Source organism: Genypterus blacodes, unplaced genomic scaffold, assembly GCF_046128005.1.
Source record: "Genypterus blacodes isolate CSIRO-AG114 ecotype Tasmania unplaced genomic scaffold, CSIRO-AGI_Gbla_v1 ptg000059l_1, whole genome shotgun sequence".
Lineage (NCBI taxonomy): Eukaryota > Metazoa > Chordata > Actinopteri > Ophidiiformes > Ophidiidae > Genypterus > Genypterus blacodes.
Window position 1 is genome coordinate 642,501 of NW_027466871.1, and position 20,000 is coordinate 662,500.

Sequence of the window (20,000 nt, forward strand, 5' to 3'; positions counted from 1 at the left end):
GTAAATGCACATTACGTATATGAAGATAAACTCCATTCATTTGTCTTTCTCAGTTGTCTAAAAATACTCAGGTGACTTTTCAGTGTTAAATGTGTGTATGTCTGTCATGTGACGGGGTGTGTGTGGGCGTTGGGGGGACAGGAGGATTACAGCGCAGCCAGCAGCCCTCCAGGCCAGGGAGCGGCCCGGGCTCAGGGGGTCAACACGCTGCCGATAACACATCCTGCTAATTACACACAGCATGAATAAACATACACACATTACATATGTCCTCACACACACACACACATGCGCATGAAAGTGTAAAACACACTGATTAACACAGACACGGTCGGGTCAGGCACCTGTCAGCCTGCAAATTAACCGTGAGATTAACAAAAACACACACACACATACACACACACACACACACTATATTCATGGTAAAAACAGCGTAGACGCCTCTCGGCCTTGACCGGTGAGCTGAGCAATGAGTGTGTGTGTGTCTTTCTCTCAGGGTTCAGCGCTACAGGGACTCGATATCAATCATCAAGTGGATGGAAGGATGGAGATAGATGATGAAAAGAACATAAACAGCCAGATAAACATGCATAAAGGCAGGCAAACCTCACGTCTATCTACCTATGGAACACACTCACACACACACGCACACCCTGAACACCATGAAGACATGGGAAAGCACTCTGTGTGTGTCCCTAGGGTTTGAGGGGTAATGGTGAGAGGATGGGTGTGTGTGTGTGTGTGTGTGTGTGTGTGTGTGTGTGTGTGTGTGTGTGTGTGTGTGCGCGTCTGTTTAGAGTTATTTCACCTTCAGAGACATGGAGGCTTCCAGGCAACAACACTCCCCGAGGTGTCTCACACACACAATGTGAATAAGGACGCAACAACACACACACACACACACACACACACACACACACACACACACACACACACACACACACACACACACACACACACACACACAGCTGGTGACCCCTGTGTAATGCACAAGATGATATAATAGTAATGATAACTGATATAGCTATGAAATCACACTTTCACAACATTCTAAAGAGTGTTCCATGTTTCCTACGTTGATTTTCAAAACAATTCTTCCTTTGCTTGTTGTCCTCCGGGCAAAACAAAACCAGACATTCGCTCGGGGACGACATCATTTCAGCTGACTGACGCTTCAATGTTCAGCGAGACGACGACATGAGCGTTTCCTCCAGCTGACAGGAGTCACGGATTCACTCATGTCTCTTTCACAATTTTCATACCGGCATCAGGACGAGTGGCTGAGACTGTTTCTCCCGAACTCTGTGACAAAACCACAGAGAGAGAGATGATGCGGTCGAGCTTTGTACGACAGCACAGCCGTTCACAAGTTCACCACCCCCACTGAAACACTCGCTCTCGCTCTCTGCTTCAAATCGATTCTCCGCATGTTTCCAAGACTTGAATCCTGCGGTGAAATCAGACTTTATCACGGTTAAGAGCCGGAATAAACAAGCCTCTGTCTCCGTCTGTCTCCGTCTGTCTCCGTCTGTCTCATGTATAGCTCTGTACTCATTTCACCGGACGCTTCCTTGAGGGACACAGGCCTTTGTGCTACTATGCGGAGGGCAGGAGTGCAGTTGGTCTGAGCGTAGTAAATGGGACGGCCTGAAAAGTCCCCCACCCCCACGTCATCTCCTGCGTCATGCGAGTTGTGGTCTCGTGTCGCGTGATGTGTTTGTCTGATTAGTCCAGTGAAGGAGGCGCTCAGCTCAGCTTGTGCAGCGGACATGGAAATCCTTTTAGTTACAGCTCTCCTTTACTTGGAATCATAGCCACAAAGACCATGCCATTATAACTTTCATTTGCCATTATTGTTTTGGTTTGGTCGCTATGGTTACTTGGAAGGAGAACCCGGCTAAGTCCTTCAGACTCTCTCCAATGAAGGCCGTGTTTCTGGGTCACGTTCAGACGATCTTCCTGAAGACTGATCTTCAAATGAAACCTTCGAATGAGAAACGGCTAAAGTTACACACACACACACACCCAGTTCACAGGGTGTCATCACGTACCTGTACAGTCCGACTGGCGTTGATGTGTTCGTGGTGAAGGCGTTCCCATTGTTGGCTGCGTTGGTGCTGTGAAAACAAAGGGAGAAAAGGCTCTGTTACTCAATCCGTGAGACTCAGAGAGCACGGGCAAGCGTCCAGCGGCCAGATTTCAGGCCTCACCTTCAGTATGTTGCCGTGGTGCTTCTGCAGTCGCTCTAGGTCCGTGGGTAGAGCCACTTTAATGAACTTGTGGATGGGAGCCTCCAGGCGCCTCAGTGTCAGCTTGTTGCCTTCCTCTGCCATGTGTCCTGCTGACTGCCAACAGCCAACACCTCTGTGGAACATACACGCTGCTCCGACTCAGCTTCCCATCCACACTGTCACTGCCAGAGCAAGAAGGATATTTACTTTAACCAATTCATTTCATATAGAAAATATTTTCCTGACACATGGGAATCTGCCCACACATCTGAAACAAGAATCTGCATATGCCAAAGAAATAACATCTCTGGAGAATCTTGCCAACCAAAAATATCTTAAGTATTACTTGTTTGATAAAATGACAGTAATTTTCTATTTATTGGCTGACTGAGAATTAATCAACATTTTAGTCATTTATCAACTAAAAAGGTCACATTTTTGCTACTTTCACATTTGCAACAGTGTACATTTGTAGCTTTTCTCTGTTTTGAATCATTGTAAACTGAATCCCATTGTAAATTCAAACTGTTAAGATGAAATAAGAACTTTGCAGGCGTTTTGTCACAGCGACTGTAGGCTAGTTCACTCTGGATTTTCAGTTACTCAGATGTCTTTTTTTTTTTGTAATGGCCATTTTCTTTGAGGCATTGTGGTCTGCTGTCATGTTAGTGTGTGTTCTTGTTCATGTATCTACTGTTCTATGAGCTGTATTGTACATACTACCTGTCCTGTGTTGGTGGCAATGAAGTTTCCCTATTGGGGATCAATAAAGTTGTCGGTTGCACTGTCCTATCAACCTGTCCCCCGGATGTGGGTCCCTGCAGTGGGCCAGCAGGGACACACACAGAGCTTCCTGCTGCGCTTTTTGTTGTTTCGTTTCGTCTTGGGCTTATTTTAGGAAATGATCAACCCAGATGGGAACAATATAACCTGCACCCTCGTCACGAGACAGCACTCATTTATGGATTCACATCAGGATGTAATGCAGATTTCAGCTAATTTTGTTTCTCTAAAGTGACATACTGCAGGTTTAACTCCTATAAAATAGCAGCTGGACCTTGTGTCTCTGGCTCTGCCACTTTAAATCCCACCAATGTCTCATTTGGGGAAATAGAACACATCATTATATCGGGTAGTCTTTCTATTCGCACTACAGTGAGATTCAGGTCCAATAATGCCGCGAAACGATTAAATGTGTTTGATCTTCCTGATATCGTGTCTCATTTTTGACTCAACAAATACTCCTCAATGTGTGAACAACATGACAACATGAAAGACGTCATTGCTTTCACACACACACACACACACACACACACACACACACACACCGCAGCAGCAGCAGCAGCAGCTTGAATTCGCGTCACAAACCACGTTATCTCGCTCATTTAGCCATGACACAGTATGATCGTCTATCGTCACAAAGCTAAAGGAAACTTACCGGACACTCGGTGAAACGATGACTCAAATGTCTGATTTATACCCGCTGATGCCTTCAGTGAGCTGTCATACGGTTTAGATAAGCAGCTTTCATTTGCTAGTTTGCTATCGCTTTTCTTTCTGACAGTTTCATGTTTGTAAACAACTCTTCCTAGTGCGTCGACGGAAAGTTTCCGACCTCCACCAGCAGCCACAGCACTTTGGGTTCCACATTAATGTGTCCCGTCAACGCAGCGCCGACTGAAAATTATTATTTTCTGTATTTATCATTATTCTATAGAAACAACGATGTCTCTGTGCGGGTTTGATCGTATTTATGGTGTATTTTCTTATCTCATATCATTGTGTTGTTTGGTACTTCGTTTATTATTTATTGCTTATGTCATCATCCCATATCCCCTATTTTCTGTATTATTGGGAATTGATGGTGTGTGATATTGAGTGTGTTGTATTGTATGATGTTTAAGCCAGTGATGATGTGTTAATCCCCAAACTGAGAGAGAGAGAGAGAGAGACACAGAAGTTGGAGCTCCCCCTCCTCCTCATTAGACCTACTCAGACATTAGATTGCGTGAGTGAGTTTATCACAATTTCCATCTCTTTTCTTTGTCACCTTTAACCTTTGACATCTAGGCCAACCCCCCACGCACGCCACCTTCAGTGGGCGCACCAAGGGCCACGGCAAGACATGCAGTCCTCGGCAAATGGGGATTTCCCCTGGTGATGTGGTGCTCTATGCTTGACTGTGTGTCTGTCTGCATCTGTCTGTCTTTCTGTCCACTTCCAGGGGACTCCCAGGGTTACAGTCTGAAGGGGAAGATCAAAGCTGTAAGAGAGTGAAAGTCTTAATAACAAACCATCAAAAACATCTCTCTCTCTCTCTCTCTCTCTCTCTCTCTCGTGCTCTTTCTCTGTGTGTGTGTGTGTGTGTGTGTGTGTGTATGTCAGGACACAGGTGCTCTCTGCTGTTGTCTAATCCAGGAAGTTTGTCAGCAGGAGAGGAAGCCAGTGGGGAGCTGTGGCCCCATCAGCTTCTTACCTCCTGCATCTTCCTGTTTTTAAAGCAGGTGTGATCAGCATATCCTGGTCCCTCTGTGGACTCGGTTACATGCTGTGTGCTCGCGGGCCAACAGGTCTCTGTCCACTGGTCACCATGAACGAAACATGGTTCATGTTTTTAAGGTCTCATATGATGAATTTTGCTGCTCATTTATAGTACTTTTATTTATATATGAGATATATATGAATGCACAAGAAATGTATTTGTTTAAATATGTGTGTCTGTGTGTGTGCGCACATTGTATTTGGGCATATTTATGTGTGTCTGTTCTAATGGGACCTCTAATTAAGACTCTGGGGGTAACTGCTATCTGCCAGCACTGATCGATTGTCCGAGAGACTGACAGCTCCCTCTCCCTCTCTCTCTCTCTCTCTCCCTCTCTCTCTCTCTCTCTCTCTCTCTCTCTCTCTCCCTCCCTCTCCCTCCCTCTCTCTGTGTGGTAGTGTGTGTGTGTGTGTGTGTGTGTGTGTGTGTGTGTGTGTGTGTGTGTGTGTGTGTGTGCGTGCGTGCATGTGTGTTTTGGTTCAGTAGAGCTCTTCGCTCTGTGGTCATGTTTTTGCTTGTCACTCAGAAATGTCGCTGTCGTAGATGGAGAATTAGCACGCACAGACACACACACACCACTCATCCACATCAGAAAATGGTGTGGATGCTCTATTCCTGCATGTTGATCAAACACGACGACATCACAGTCCTGATAGGCGCATGAGGTGCTGGACAGATTCATGTCTGTCACACACACACACACACACACTAGTGTAGAAACATGCATACAGTGTGAACGTACACTTCCTGTTGATTGATCTGCGTTTATGTTTCTTAAAATCTTCTTGAATGAAGAACGAAATTTAATTAATATGAAGCATAAAAGAGGGTATTTATCAGTTTTTATCAATGTATTGATATTAAACTCTTTCTTTTTCTTTCTTTCTTTCTTTCTTTCACACACATGCACACGCACACGCACTCGCACACACACCCACACACACCCACACTGATAGAGCTGTTCACAATTTCACTACCACAGTTACTATCAATCACCTGGCTGTCCAAGTGTGTGTGGGTGTGTGTGTGTGTGTGTGTGTGTGTGTGTGTGTGTGTGTGTGTGTGTGTGTGTGTGTGTGTTAGCACTGGTGCTGGTGTGCAGGAGCAGTGAGTGATGGCAGTGACAGTATAGACGGCATGTGCTGTGAAATGTCACTGTGGCGATCGATGGTGTTTAACGAGGCTGGAGGCTGATCTGGACCTCATGCTAACATGAAGCCCTCCTCTTCCCTCTTCCTCTCCTCCTTATCCCCCTCTACTCTGTGTGAGAGCCCCCGGGTCCCACGGGAGAGAGAGGAGGCTTTTTACCTGTCAAGAGGCTCATGTCACTGACCAAACACATGCACGCAAAAAGTGCATCGGAGTGTGCGTGTGTGTGTGTGTGCGTGCTAACCTAAGCTCACTTTCGGCCCTGTTTTCTCTGAAATGTCTTGAAATGACTGATTGTCTCTGTTTTTTCCGTTGAGTGTGAAAGGGTAAATTCATTCAGAAGAATCAAAACGCAGGACACAGTCAGGCAGAATAATCAGAACTAGTTTATGATTTCAAAGTGCTGAACAGAAAAATCCAGTGAACCAAAGAGAAAGAAAAGATAATCGAACAGGAAACTCAAACCAAAGAGGGACATTGAAAAAAAAAACAGCAACTTTTTTTCTTTTTTGTTTCTCTTCTTCAAAAACAATGCACAACTCGTACCACAATATTTGAAAAAGCTAAAAACACTTCAAAATATTAGTTTTGTATATATATATTTATATTTATATCTATATAGTTTTACTTTTTTCATATTTCAAACTGTGTGTGAGTGGGTGGTGGGGGCCTTTGGAGATCCCCGTACAGCCGCAGTTTGAGACGGCAACACAGGTCGAGCTGTTCTGACAAAAAGCTATGGCAGCTCTCGACAGCTTATAACACACCATGCATATGATCCTGCTTCTCTAAGCGAACACACAAAGACAGTATGCAAACGTGTCCTCCACACTCTCACACAGCCTTCACAATAGTATAACAAATAGAAAAAGAGCATGATTGCGGAATGTTCCACCCCTGGCCTTACAGCTATCTGTCGAGCACCCTCCTTCTCCTGCCTCCCCGTCATCCTCCGAGGCAGGCAGGCCGGGTGTGTGTCTGTGCTTCTAGCCCTTCTCAGGGTGTAAGTGCTTTAAAAACCAAATTCTGCCCGTGATCACTCCTCCAGACTCCTACTCCGACTATAGTTTTGAAATGAGTTAATAAAAAAACACATACTACAGCAAAGTTCAAGTCTGGGTGACTCAGTCATCGATCGTTAGTGCACGTACCTCCTCTGCTCCCTAAAGCCAGGAGACTGTCTCTCTCTCTCTCTGTCTCTCTTAACTACGGACAGAACAGGACTTGTTTTTGTACTAAAATAATTTAGAGTTTGACATTAAATGGCTCCTTCTCCGTCTCCTCCTTTTTGCGACAGGATAGCAATAACGAAATTGCACTTGGATTGGGAGCCATACTCAACAGCCTCTTTATCAAATATCTGTGTGCGGCCATGTGATGTTTCTGTGCGCCTGTGCACACACACATATGAACATGTCTGATCTGTGGTCGCACACGTCAGTCTGTCCTCTCAGGAGGAGGAACTAAAACAAACATCTCATCTGGTTTGAAAACACACACCCACATGTCAAACTGACGCCTCTGCTTCACTAAAAGGAAGTCCCCAGACGAGCCGGCCATAACAGACATAGACACGGGACGCAAAAACCTGTGTGTGCTTTCTTTTTGGCCAGATGAGCTGCCACCCAGACAGAGAGAGGACAGGAAAGTCATTTTTTTGTCATCCACCTCAGCCGCTTCCCCCACATGGGGATCAAATAAAAAGTGGCAAAGGATTTGAGCAATTGTCTTTTATATTGGTAAAAGGATTTAATTGGCTGTCCGTATGAGAGAACAGCATTCTTGATTGGTTGTCCTGTTGAGTGAAAAGCGTTCGATTGGCTCTCTCTCCGCTCTGCGTGAATCAGAGGGACGTGAGTCTCGCTTCTGGACGTGTGTGCTTGCTCCTGGTGGGCTGGGGGTGGGGGTGGGTGGGGGCTTAACAGGATGTCACGAGTGTGTTTGTCAGTGTAGTCAGCCAGGCCTTCAGTAGGGCAACGTGTCCAGGAACCTGTCGATCAACGGTGGCGGTGGTACCAGGTCCTCCAGCTTCAGGTAGAAGATTCGCTGGAGACCCTGGGTCCTCTGTGAACGGAGCTCCGCCCTCACGCCCAGCACACGACTCAAAGGTGGTGCAGCCTTGGATGAAGAAGGTCCACAGCCCAGGTGGTCTCTGAGACAGCAAACCACCTTATTCTGCAGCTCCTCAACACGCTTAGAGTCCTTCAGACCTGGGACCTGCTCTGTGGATAGACAGAGAGACAGACAGGGACGTTAGGGAATAATTCATTAAACTGCAAAGATTAAGTCAGGAAACACACACACAAACACACACATATACCCAGCGCCAGCGGAAATAGCATTAACTACATCTTCTTTTATATTGAATTCCACCTCATTAGCCTGTATGGCTCATGTTCTTAACAGGCCTTAACCTGTCTCACTCACCACAGATCAATACACAGTCTAACCCAATAAGCCCCCTACACACTGTGTATACACACACATACACACATACACAAAACATATAAACATTTGCACGCAGACACAAACACACAAACACTGCCTGCAATTTAACACACTGACAGAAACAAAAGTGCTCAACAATTAGCTGATTATTCGGCCCTGTGAGCAGCCAAATTAAATTAGAAACACACGCACACTGCTGCCCATAGCAACTCCAATGGCACCTACACCAGGCCTAATGTGACACTAAGTCTTTCTGCAGAGAACAGGGTGTCCAGCCTCGGTTCGCATATGCACACGCACACACAAGAAGTGGACACGGACACACACACACACGCAAGCCAGTCCGTGCTGCAGGGAGGCTGTAACTAAGACCAGTCTCACTTTGTGGTATCCATTATCTGAAGCTTATTTATTGTTTGTTTATGTGACTCTTTTGTTCTGTGTTTGCTGCTGCAGAGTCACTCCAGCCCTCCTTTCACGGTGGCTTTCAGCCCTCTCACACACGCTCTCTCTCCACTCTCCCTATCCCTTCTTGCTCTCTGTGTGTGAGCTCCTGGGGAGGGATCGATGCCTGCCTTTCTGCACAGGCCACTCTGCAGCGGTCGATGGCCCGGTGGCTCTGGCGGATGTGTCGTGGCACTGCGCTGTGTGCTGTGTGCTTTGCCGAGGTGGCAGAGCGCCTCTGAGAACAGCGCAGACACCATTCCAGAGCTGTGCTCCACGGTGGGCAGGTCGATCAAGCACAGAGTTAAGTGCTCCCCTAGAGAGGGAGGATGGGGTTGGAGGGCTTAGACGGAGGAAGAGGAGTAGGAGGAAGAGGAGGTGGGCGAGGTAAAGAAGCTGAGCGCGGGGGGGAGGGGGATTTCACCCACTACAAATGTATGTGCAGACTGGGTCTCTGACATGAAGGTGTTAAAAAAGAAGCATGAACACTTAATTGGAAGGACTTCCTTCCTCCATCACCTTGGGCTACATTTGTAATTGACTATTTCTAATGCATTTCTAATGTACTTGACTGACGACTAAATTCCTGCTTCTTCTCTTTCGTCTGCGACACACAATCACAGAAGAAGCAGTGATTCTCCTCCATTTTCACCCGTGCACACTGATTAGAGGGCCAGGTGTGTGGCAGGTGCAGCAGGTGCTCCTGGGTATCGGGTTCTCGTTTCAGGCAGGGGTGTGTGCTAACACGCGTGCATGTGTGTCTGAGCGTATCCGTGACGTTAGTGGATGTATCCACCTGATCACTGTCACATTGAATCACCCACAGGCGACGCAGTGGACAAAGGCAAGTGGGTGTGTGAGGTCTTTGATTCTTCTACCTACGTATAAGCACACTTGTATGCTTCTCAGTGTTTTATGTGTGTGTGTGGCAAAGAGTCCCTACATTCATCTGACAGCTGGACTTACTAATTTGATTTCACCATAAGCTCATCAAATACTACTCTCAAGGAAATCTCATCATGTAAAGGAACAAATAAAGTGGCAGCACAGAAATCCCTCATGTTGGATCTCTCAACGAATACTTATAACGGATGAAAGGCTTCTAATCTTCTAAAATTTGTGGAATTTTATTTTGTCGTTCAGGAAAATTAAACTGTCGAAAACTGGAACAGGTCGTCCCAATTTTGGTGATTGAGTAGTCCATCACTGCAGACACCGTTCTTCACAGTCATGCCTTTTACTTTAGAGTGCAGCCTTTGTTGTTTTCTTACCCGTGAGCAGCACCAAGGAGGCCAGGCAGGCGAAGGCAGAGGCGTCCAGGTTTAAGCTCTGGAGGTGGGTGGAAAAGTCCCGGATGGAGTCCAGCCACTCTCCAAATCCACGAAGGCACTGGAACCTGTGCAGCACCAAACCGTTACAGAACACCAGCTTATCCTCCAACAGCATCGACCTGAGAGAGGAGAGAGAGAGAGAGAGAGAGACAGAGAGAGAGAGACAAAGACAGCTAAGTCATCTCTTTGGAATTTCATGAATCTCTTCAAATCTCTCGTTTCAGTTAGTGTTTTCCCCCATGTACTGTAAATATGGCTTAAGATACCAGGCAAGGAAACAATTACAATAAAAATAACGAGAAAATGTGACACTGCGCACATTAACACACTTACGGCACACACATCAAACACAGACATGCGGCTGATTAGGTTGTTTTTTGCCTAAATTATAGCATTTTAGAACATTCCTGGATTTCCTTTTGGCAGCGTGGGGGTGAAGGGTTAGGGCAGTAGGCTGCTGTGTGTGTATGTGTGTGTGTGTGTGTGTGTGTGTGCATGCATGTGTGCGTTTATGTGCGTATGTGCAGATAGGTGAACGATTATGGCTCTAATGTGCCTCGGCTGTGGTGCGCAGTGGAAACATGCAGCCTTAATGAGGAAGTGAAAGGCTTGTCAGATGTATTTAACCATCAGTTAGTCCACACACACACACACACACACAGACACACACACACACACACACACACACACACAAAGCCTTCCTACAACTCAGAGAAGGAGCGCAGCATAAGGAGCCAATCAGGAATGGGAGGGAGGGCTGGACGCCTGTTTTTTATTAGTGCCTAAAAGAGGATTTTCATATAAATATCCTTCAGCGGAGGGTGAAAATAATGAAAAGCGAGGGGAAGGGGGTGAGCCTCAAATTACACCCTGTACAAACATTGGTTTAGCAGTTAGATGGAGGACCGTGTGTGTCTAATTATCCTAGTTACGCTGTAAAAGAAGGACTCCACTCGCTCTCAGCAATGACACACACACACATACATACAAACACACATACGCTAACACCTCATCAGCTCCGTCAGTCATACATGACCACCCACTCCTCTCCCTGTCACACACGCACACATCAGTCATCGTGCATCCGCGGCATGAGGCGCAGGGAGAAGAAGCAGAGGTAAGATGATGGGAGGTGATCACCATCTGTTGAAGAGGAGAGCGTTTGTTTATCTCTTCCTCTTCCAAGTTGGCTTACAAGACACTATTTCCCATGACATGTCTTGAACTGACATTAAAATGTATTTGATTCTCATTGGCACGGATCAGACGAAGCTCCCGTATGAAAGCCATGCTTGAAAATGTCTTCAAATTTGTTCCATGATTGAAAGCACCCGAGTAAAACTGCACAGACAGGCTGGCAGACAAGCTACCAAGCAGATGTACACACACACACACACACACACAGACACATGCACAGAGAGATATATACAGCTGGATGTCTGCCACACATTCCATTCACCCCTGACGACACTGTCACCACGGTAATCAACCAATAACCACAGAAACTGTTAAGTAACGGAGCGCTTACAGCAATGCCGGCCCAGAAAAGCGGAGCAAATTTACTCAATACACACACACACACGCACACGCACATGAACACGCACACGCACACACAGACACACAGTCCACCCTCTCACACTCTCATAAGCATACAGACATATGCTTGCATGGGGGTCTGCAGGGCATCTGGGTTCAACAGCGGGTCAAAACATTGGGCCATATCGAGTCTGAGGCAGCGTGGACCACATCCGCTGCTCTCACAGGAGCAGGAGAAAGTAAGACAGTGCAGTGTTTGTCAGAGCTTTTCTGTGTGTCGTGGGAGTTTGGCCGATGGGTAGATGAGTGTGTGTGTGTGAGAAAGAGGCCCCTATGAGTCCATCATTTAACATGAGTCAGAGTTCCAGCCTGATTTCCCCTCCTCCCTGCTGGGACTGAGATGCCACCGCCCATCCTCTACCCACCCTGCACCTGGACCTACACAGGGAGGAGGAGAGCGAGCTGGGACTGTACATCATCGGTGTGTGTGTGTGTGTGTGTGTGTGTGTGTGTGTGTGTGTTTGTGTGAGTAAGTGTGCTTGTGTGTCGGACTGTGTTTGTTTTCTGCCCCAGACGACAGCCCAGACAAAAGGATGAGCTTGTAGCCCGACCCCCCTCCTCCCCATAAATTTAACCAGCCACATGCCTCACCAGAACAGAGCGGTAACCCGGGGCGACTCTGAGGCTAAGATGGGCCTGGGCAGTCATAATGGCACCACAGGTATCCACCAGTGACACACACGTGCTCTCACGCGCACACCAGCGCACCAAGCACGTCAGTGAACGCTTGAGGTCAGAGAAATTTGAATCAATTCCCTTTTTATTTTGGCTGAATTGAATATGTATGTTTTTTTTTCTCCTCCACAACAGCCCTTTTCTGTTCCTCAGCTGACTAGCTTTTAGATGGGATTGATCCTGTCAATTCACAGTCCACAATGTTAGCACAGTTTTAGCCCACAGAACACACACAGAGCTCTCTGTGCGTCAGATATCAGACGGAACTCTGTGGGTGTAGCTGCTGTCATAGCTACAGTCTCCATTCATAATTTGGTTCATATGGCGATTACTCAGCTCTACTCCTCCTACTCTGGAGACACACCAACACAGCAGCAGACAGCTTTGCATGCACAGTTACACGCTGTTCTGTACTGTAACAGTAAGGGGCCCTGTTGTTCCAACGTTTGGAAAGTCAAAGGAGCTACAAAGTTGTTAGAAAAAGTCAAATCTCCTCTTCTCACCTGTGAGCCAGTCGCAGGACGAACAGCTCCAGGAATGCAGAATCTATGAGCAGGTTCTGATCGTCACGCTGAAGCTCTGAGAATCCGGGCAGCCGGTCGGCCCAGCACCTTGTGGTCTCCATCGAAATGGTGAGCAGCCTGTAGAAGAGCTGGATGTGCTCAGCATCCGAGGAGGAAGAGGGAGGGTCTGCTGCGCTGAACTGCAACACAGAGAGAGAGAACCGTGTGTGACTCTTGAACTGGCTACATTTCTTCTTCTTCTTCTCTTCGCATGGCTAAGACGAGGAGGGAACCTGGGTTACCTGGCTGTAGTCGAGGTCGCGGGGCATGCTGTGGGAATAAGCCCTGAGCAGAGCAGAGAGCAGGCTGAGGGGTGGAGAGGGAGGAGATGCTTCTGTCTGCAGGGGGCTCTTTGGTTTGGAAGGCAGGCGACCCCGACGTCCCTTCAAGCTATCAGTGCGCACCACTGTGAACACACAGGACGCCTCGGTTACACAACAAACACACAGATCTTATTTTCACTGACTCAAATACCAAATGATCAGCTTTCTAAAAATGTGGATGTCTGACTGAAAGGAGATTTCCAATGTTTCCATAATCCCTACACAGCAGGCGAGCAGCCAGCAGATGGCAGTGAAGCTGGCAGTATGAGTGCCAAGCTGATTGTATATCTCAGCAAATATGGCTCCTATATGGGAGGACACATGGAGATGGATGGATGAGTGAAGAGCCCCTGCTACAGAGGTGGTTATCTGTGTTCTATCACGATTTGATCTCTTTCTCTCTCAGATGATGTTTTATTGTTAAGCCCAACATCACCTATAACGTCTCAAAAAAACAACCTGTCACATTTAATGTTTTAAAGGGTTTTATAGAGCCGCACATCAATGGTTCCTGCTGCAGCTAAGCGTTTTAAGAGAACATATAAAGCCTCAGCAGCCAGGTGTGCAATAGGAGCCATGTGAGGGCAGGAGGGAAAATAAGAGACCAAAAGAGTCAGTGTGTGACTCTCATGTCCACAAACATTTAGTCAATACGAAATCAAAAATTCAATGAGAACATCCATGATGGAGTCCAGTCTCTTTCTGTCTTTCTGCCCCTCCCCCTCTCTCCCTGTCTGTCTGTCTGTCTCTGAGGACAGGTCATTATCGGCCTAATACAGGAACAATCTTTGTCATTATCTTCAGGATGGTCTCCCATGGGGTCAGATTTGTGACACAGTTCAGCACAGTGAGTGGCTGTAAAGTGTGTGTGTGTGTGTGTGTCCACCGTGTTTGTCTCACCTTCCTTCACCATGCCCACACTCAGACACTTCTGGAAGCGGCAGTACTGGCAGCGGTTGCGTCTCCTCTTGTCCACAGGACAGTTCTTACTGGCCAGACAGACGTACTTGGCGTTTTTCTGCACGGTGCGCTGGAGAGCAGAAGCAGACATACCGATAATCAGCCTCCAAACACAATCAACCACCAAATATTTCATTTGTTGTATTTAATTTCTGTTTCTCCCTCTGCCCTGCGAAGAATAAAAGCAGAAAGCTCGCAGGTCAGATTTTAATTACGCACTGAAAGGCGGCGGTGACATCTGTATAATTAGATAAAATTAATTTCCCGACATGCCTCGCCTGCAGGAGGGACAATTCTATTAGAGCCCGAGCTCACAATAGGGAGCGAGCGCGTGGCGTGCCGATGCGGCTCCCGCGAGACAGGAGGAGGACGGCGGCCGCACGAGCTGCGTGATCAGATTGTTTGTGAAGCTCGAGGGTCAGCGCGTGGCATCTCCGGGGGCCCGCGCGCATCTCGCCTCTCAATGGGCCCCGCGGGAGCTGTTTTCTCCTCGGCTGAGCTCGCGCGATTATGACTGACCTTATTAAAATGAAATCAGAAATGGGCCACGTGGGGCCCCGGATGAAGCGTGGATGAAGACGCTATTAACGGAGATGCTGCATGGCGGAGGAGAGTCTCGACGCTCTCGCATCCCGGATAAGGTTTATACCAAGACACACTCTCTCTCTCCCTCTCTGTCTAACCCCCCCCCCCCCCCCCTCTCGTCTCTTTGTAATTTCCTGACCTCAGCATTATATGGTTCTGTCTGGAATTTTCGTTTGAAAAAGAGTTGAGCACATAAACGTAGTCAGTGAAGGATGTTTTATGTTCTCGTGGGGTTATTTTTGTATTTTTCAAATTTATGGGTTGACTATTCGAAAAAGTCCAAAGTTGCTTGGACTTAAGCCAGCTGGAGAGAGTTGCAAAACCTTAAAAGGCCTATATGTTTCACCGGGTCTGTGGGCAGAGGGTCAAGGTTCTGTCTCTTTTCGCACCTACAGCTCGTATTGAGCTCTAGACCGCCGGAGGAGGAGAGTGAGTCTCTCTTTGAACTGCCTCTCCCAACCTTTCTTCCATTTTCCCCTTTTTAGGGAGTTTTTACTTGTTGTCCCAGAGAGCTTTGTTGTGTTGGGCCTGTAAAGCACTTTGAAACATCGGGCTGTATAAACTTGACTTGACTTGATCTGAAAACAAGCACTTAGGTCATTATTTTCGAAGGAAACAAACCACAGCACTATTACTTCTCGTTAAACTCCGCGCTCTTTGAAGGTCCCGCGGGCTTGTTGCTGTCATTTCCGGCCGTTTTTTTTTTTTGACTAAAAAAGCAGGATTAAAACTGTTGGACAAACTTTTGCTCGGGGTTAAATTTCAAAATAGTTACAATTGCACGACGACACGAAGCAATTACGTGATAATCACTTGCAAACAGTTTACACCTTATTTGCTGTCCGTGGCTCTAAATCCGTCAAAGCAAGACGACACCATGAGCTAAGAGGAAATTAGACAAGCGGAACGCACGGGAAGTGTTGCGGCTTCCCCTTTTGTTTAACGCCTATAAAACACATCAAAACAAATAAATCCAATTAGGAACCCCGCGCGCCACACATGCCCGCGCCCCCCGGGACACCAATAACACACCAATTATTCCATACGCTGCGGCGCGAGGGCGGAACTGGCGCGTAATGGACGCCAGCGCCGGATGAGAGTCGTTGCCATGGCACCGCTGATCGCTGTGAATGTCTCCCTCTCGCCTTTCGAATGGTCAGTGACCCGTGCGCGCGGGGATAAGTTACGGTCATTAGTGTGATTGAGGAGAAATTGCATCAGTTTAGTTTAAAGGAGTTCAGACTAAACATGATGATGAAACAAGCAGCTTCATCACAGCGTCTGCATGGAACATGTTCAAAAAGGAAATAGCTTTGAGAGATTGCATTTTCTTAATAAAACCAATATGGTGAAATGGTGTCAACTTCAGGGAGGTGATTTGTTCACACATTTGTATCAGAGATGTTGTGAGATGAGATTTGAGTGGCATCTTCAGAGAGAGATATGGATTAAATGCATAGCTGTTACTTTTCTGCACAAAACTCATGTTCTGTAATAAGAGTTGGTGTTTTCCCCACAGCACATTGGGGATTCAGGTGAAACTGGTGTAATGTGAGTTGACCCCAGTGGTCGGTTGAAGAGGAAATTCTTTCTCTCATTGTGTGACTCCAGGGCCTAATTTATAAGATAGCTGCTTCCTGGAAAAGCCTGCATTGGAAATGATCAATGAGGTTCTCATAAATTAAGCTCTCATGAGTGAGTGCTGGCCTGTCTCCCGTCTCTCTACACTGTGAGTGTGTGTCTGTGTGTGTGTGTGTGTGTGTGTGTGTGTGTGTAGTTTGGACTCTCATGACTTTCCGTTCTAATAAGCAACGTGGAGCACGACTGGCGTCTCAGCAGAGACACCACATATCAGAGATAATATTGTCTAATTGACTAGTCCCTGATACTGATCAATGGGCTACCTACATATGTGCATGTGGACACAAGCACACACACACGCATGCACATGCACATGGACAGATCAGATTATCTCAGTATGATTATCACACTCCTCACTTATCACATCATGCTCCTGCTTGTGCTCTGTACCCGTTTAGGCCACAGTGTGTGTGAACCCAAGGGTTTAGATATCATGGACATGAATGTGGAGTTTGTCATCCTCTTCTTTAACTCAACTAATCTGTCCTGTAATTCAATTTGACTTCCAATTTATTCTAATATTACTTCAGATCAAACCGTTCACTTGTGAGTTGGGAGATAAATTATACATTTGAAATTCTTATATTTGTAAACAGAAAATAAATGTTTCCACTTATAATACCAAGCAGTGACATAATTCAAAAGAAGAAAAAAACTCAGTGAAATGTTGAGTGTCCCATTCACAGGCGCTCATGCAGGAGCGTACATGCTGTGGGTGTTGTGGGGCCTGAATGGAGGCATGCCGAGGCAAATGCTTGACATGTAACATGTGCTAATAGCCTTGGCTTAAATTAAAAGCCTTTAGGGACGTGTACCCCCCAGCCGTCCTTCCCCCTGCTTCTAAATCAGGGGTAATAAGACAGCTCCCCCCTCTGTGTCTGAATAAGTCTGTGGGTTCACGTCTAATTAAAAGTGCAGGGGCCATTTATAGTAAATGAAACAACCCACATTATACATGAAGCAACTCATGAGTATGATTTTATTATTTCCAATATGCACATGTAACCCCTGATTGAGAGTGCTTACATCTTAACATGCTTCACACGTCTTTGTGTTCAACAATTGATCATGTTGCCTTTTTGGGATGAATGAAATCTTCAGTTTAGGTGTCTCTTATAGTGCGTATGCATGTGTGTTCAAATGTTCATATATGTCTGTCTTCTCTCACCACTGTTCTGCTTTCTCTTATGTGACATATGTTGTTACAGTTTTTGCATATAGTGGAAAAGGAAAGTTTTATGTTCTGAATTGACCACAAACAGTTTTGTAGTACATTCAGAATAAGGACTTTAGTGGCACACAGTTTTTTGACAGAGGTGGCTCAAATGGTTTAATGTCATTCTTCTTTAGTGCTTTTATTTCATTATTCCAAAACTATACTTCTGAAAAGTTTCACTAAATTGACATATACTAGTGAATGCAATTAGATACATTAAAGAAACAAAGAGCAACATATTATGCAGCAGAAATAACAAACATGGGGAAAATAATAACTGCTTGATAAAGAGGTCAAATTAATTCCTAGTGAACATGTGGCTGAAATTGCTCTAATGAAATAGCCACATTTCAGCAATCCACTACTACTTAGGATGCCAAAATGAAATAACTAATCAGATAAATATAAATATATAATCTGGAAACTGTATTTAAGGAACAATGAAACCATCCTGGTAATGGATGCAGTGTTCCTGTTCATATGAATATGAAAAGAAGCAGCCGATGTAAAATGCACCTTTTCTTCCGCTGCTGTATTAAGGATTCATAGTGTAACTGTGACAAACATGCTGCATACGCGGTATACGTACTGTATAGCTTTCTATAGGAGCTTGCATGTGTGTGCGCGCGGGTAGCGGGTGTGTGTGTGTGTGTGTGGTTGGCTGCATCTGCATGTGTGTGCAAGGAAACATACTGAGGTTTGACAGGCCGTGTGGGTGCTAAGTACTGCAGCAAGCAGACAGCCCGCGGCCTGCTGCCACCAGAAGCTGCTTTCATTAATTACTAAATAAAAACAAATTGTGAAACTAATTGAAAAGAGGGACAATTCATTTCCACCTACCAGAGGCATTAGTCAATTACCTCTGTGTGTGTGTGTGCACCCCCCCTTCTTACACTCTTCATTTGTGTGCCTAACCAGCACGGCTAAAACGTTACAATATGAAGTCTGCACACAGAAGCATTTACTCCGGTGACACTGAAGTTTGATTTAAACCAATATTGCACCACAAAGTGCCAATAACAGTCAAACAATGCTTAGGTTTGTCCGTTCAAAGTATAAGGCTTCATGAAACACCAGAGTCGGCGACACGCTCAAAGAAGATGAAAACTCTGGCTGACTAAGAACTGGCTCTTGGTGATGTCAAATGATGAATCTGTGTGTGTGAGTGTGTGTGTGTGTGTGTGTGTGTGTGGTTATATGGGATGTGAGACAACAATTTTGAGATGTCAAGATTGAATCAGCGAGAGACGAAATCTCAAACTGACTCATCCCGAGTGTTTGTCAACGCACTGTTGTCAATTTTGTGGCTACTGATTCACCACAAACATACTCAAGGGAAACTTTGATCCCAGGCAGGGATCTTCTTGACTATTATTCTTGCTCTGCACTTTGTGGCTGAGCATCAATTGTGGAGACACACTGTGTTACATATGCACACTTTGGCTACTTAGTTGCTGGGAGAGCCGACCCCTGTGGGTGTGCTGCGATCGTGAAGACAATTTAGCGAGCACAAGGAGACGTTCCTACTGGGACAGAGGCTTTAAATTAAGTCTTTCCGCAGCTAAGTCGCAGATAAGTAAATGTTCGTCGTGGAAGAAGTGGGCTGTGTGTTTGTGCGTGTCACATGGGTAGGGAGGAGTAGGAAACATTGAGAGTGTTATAGAGAGACTGAGAACAAAGAGGCAGCAGGTAGGTTGTGTATTTATAGTTTGAATGGGGTTTTACCTTAAAGAAGCCCTTGCAGCCCTCGCAAGTGCGTACGCCATAGTGCTGGCAGGCCGCATTGTCCCCACACACCGCACAGGTGCCCTCTCCTTGAGGGCCACGCTGGGGAGGGGAGGGCAGGCTGTCTACGAGCAGGGGGGCACACGGCCCAAGAGCCAGGGAGCGGAATGCAAGGCTGCTGCCTCCTGCCCCACGGTGCAGCTGGTACATGGGCTGTTCCAAGGGTGGGCCGTGAGGATGGGAGACCGAGGATGAGGAAGAGGAGGAAGATGAAGAGGTACGAACCAGTCCCCCTCCGAGACCATCGTAGCCGCCGATACTGCCGCCGCTGTGAGGTGGTGAGTGCTGGTAAAAGTGGGGGAAGCGGGGCGACTTGAGGGGGCCCGTTTCCAAGCTGGACCCCAGAGGATGGGAGTGAGGCGGAGGGGCCAGGGAGTGCTCCTCCCACAGGAAGGAGGTGCCGGGCTGGGGGGGCAGGGAGGGTGTGGTGGGGGTGGAAGGGGGTGACTGTTTAAAGTACATGGTGGCAGAGGACATGGCCTCTAGTGGTGGGGCAGTGGGGTAGCTCTCC

At 46.6% G+C, this 20,000-nt stretch overlaps 2 protein-coding genes across 4 annotated transcripts in view; both read right to left on the minus strand.

Annotated features, from left to right (window-relative positions):
- Positions 1-3,834, minus strand: part of stx17 (syntaxin 17) — a 9,472-nt gene extending 5,638 nt beyond the window's left edge. Inside the window, exons 1-3 of the mRNA XM_076153754.1 lie at positions 3,670-3,834; positions 2,211-2,413; positions 2,052-2,117 (exon numbers count right to left, since the gene is read on the minus strand). Of these exons, the coding sequence (XP_076009869.1) occupies positions 2,052-2,117; positions 2,211-2,375 (231 nt within the window). The 5' untranslated portion in view covers positions 2,376-2,413; positions 3,670-3,834. The remainder of the gene's footprint in view (positions 1-2,051; positions 2,118-2,210; positions 2,414-3,669) is intronic.
- Positions 3,835-6,304: 2,470 nt separating this feature from the next.
- Positions 6,305-20,000, minus strand: part of nr4a3 (nuclear receptor subfamily 4, group A, member 3) — a 21,421-nt gene continuing 7,725 nt past the window's right edge. For all 3 annotated transcript variants that reach the window (XM_076153878.1, XM_076153880.1, XM_076153879.1), the window contains 6 exons: positions 19,430-20,000; positions 14,203-14,332; positions 13,222-13,385; positions 12,920-13,119; positions 10,086-10,264; positions 6,305-8,144 (listed from right to left, as the gene is read on the minus strand). The exon at positions 19,430-20,000 is cut by the window's right edge and continues 268 nt beyond it. In XM_076153878.1, the coding sequence (XP_076009993.1) occupies positions 7,888-8,144; positions 10,086-10,264; positions 12,920-13,119; positions 13,222-13,385; positions 14,203-14,332; positions 19,430-20,000 (1,501 nt within the window). In that variant the 3' untranslated portion in view covers positions 6,305-7,887. The remainder of the gene's footprint in view (positions 8,145-10,085; positions 10,265-12,919; positions 13,120-13,221; positions 13,386-14,202; positions 14,333-19,429) is intronic.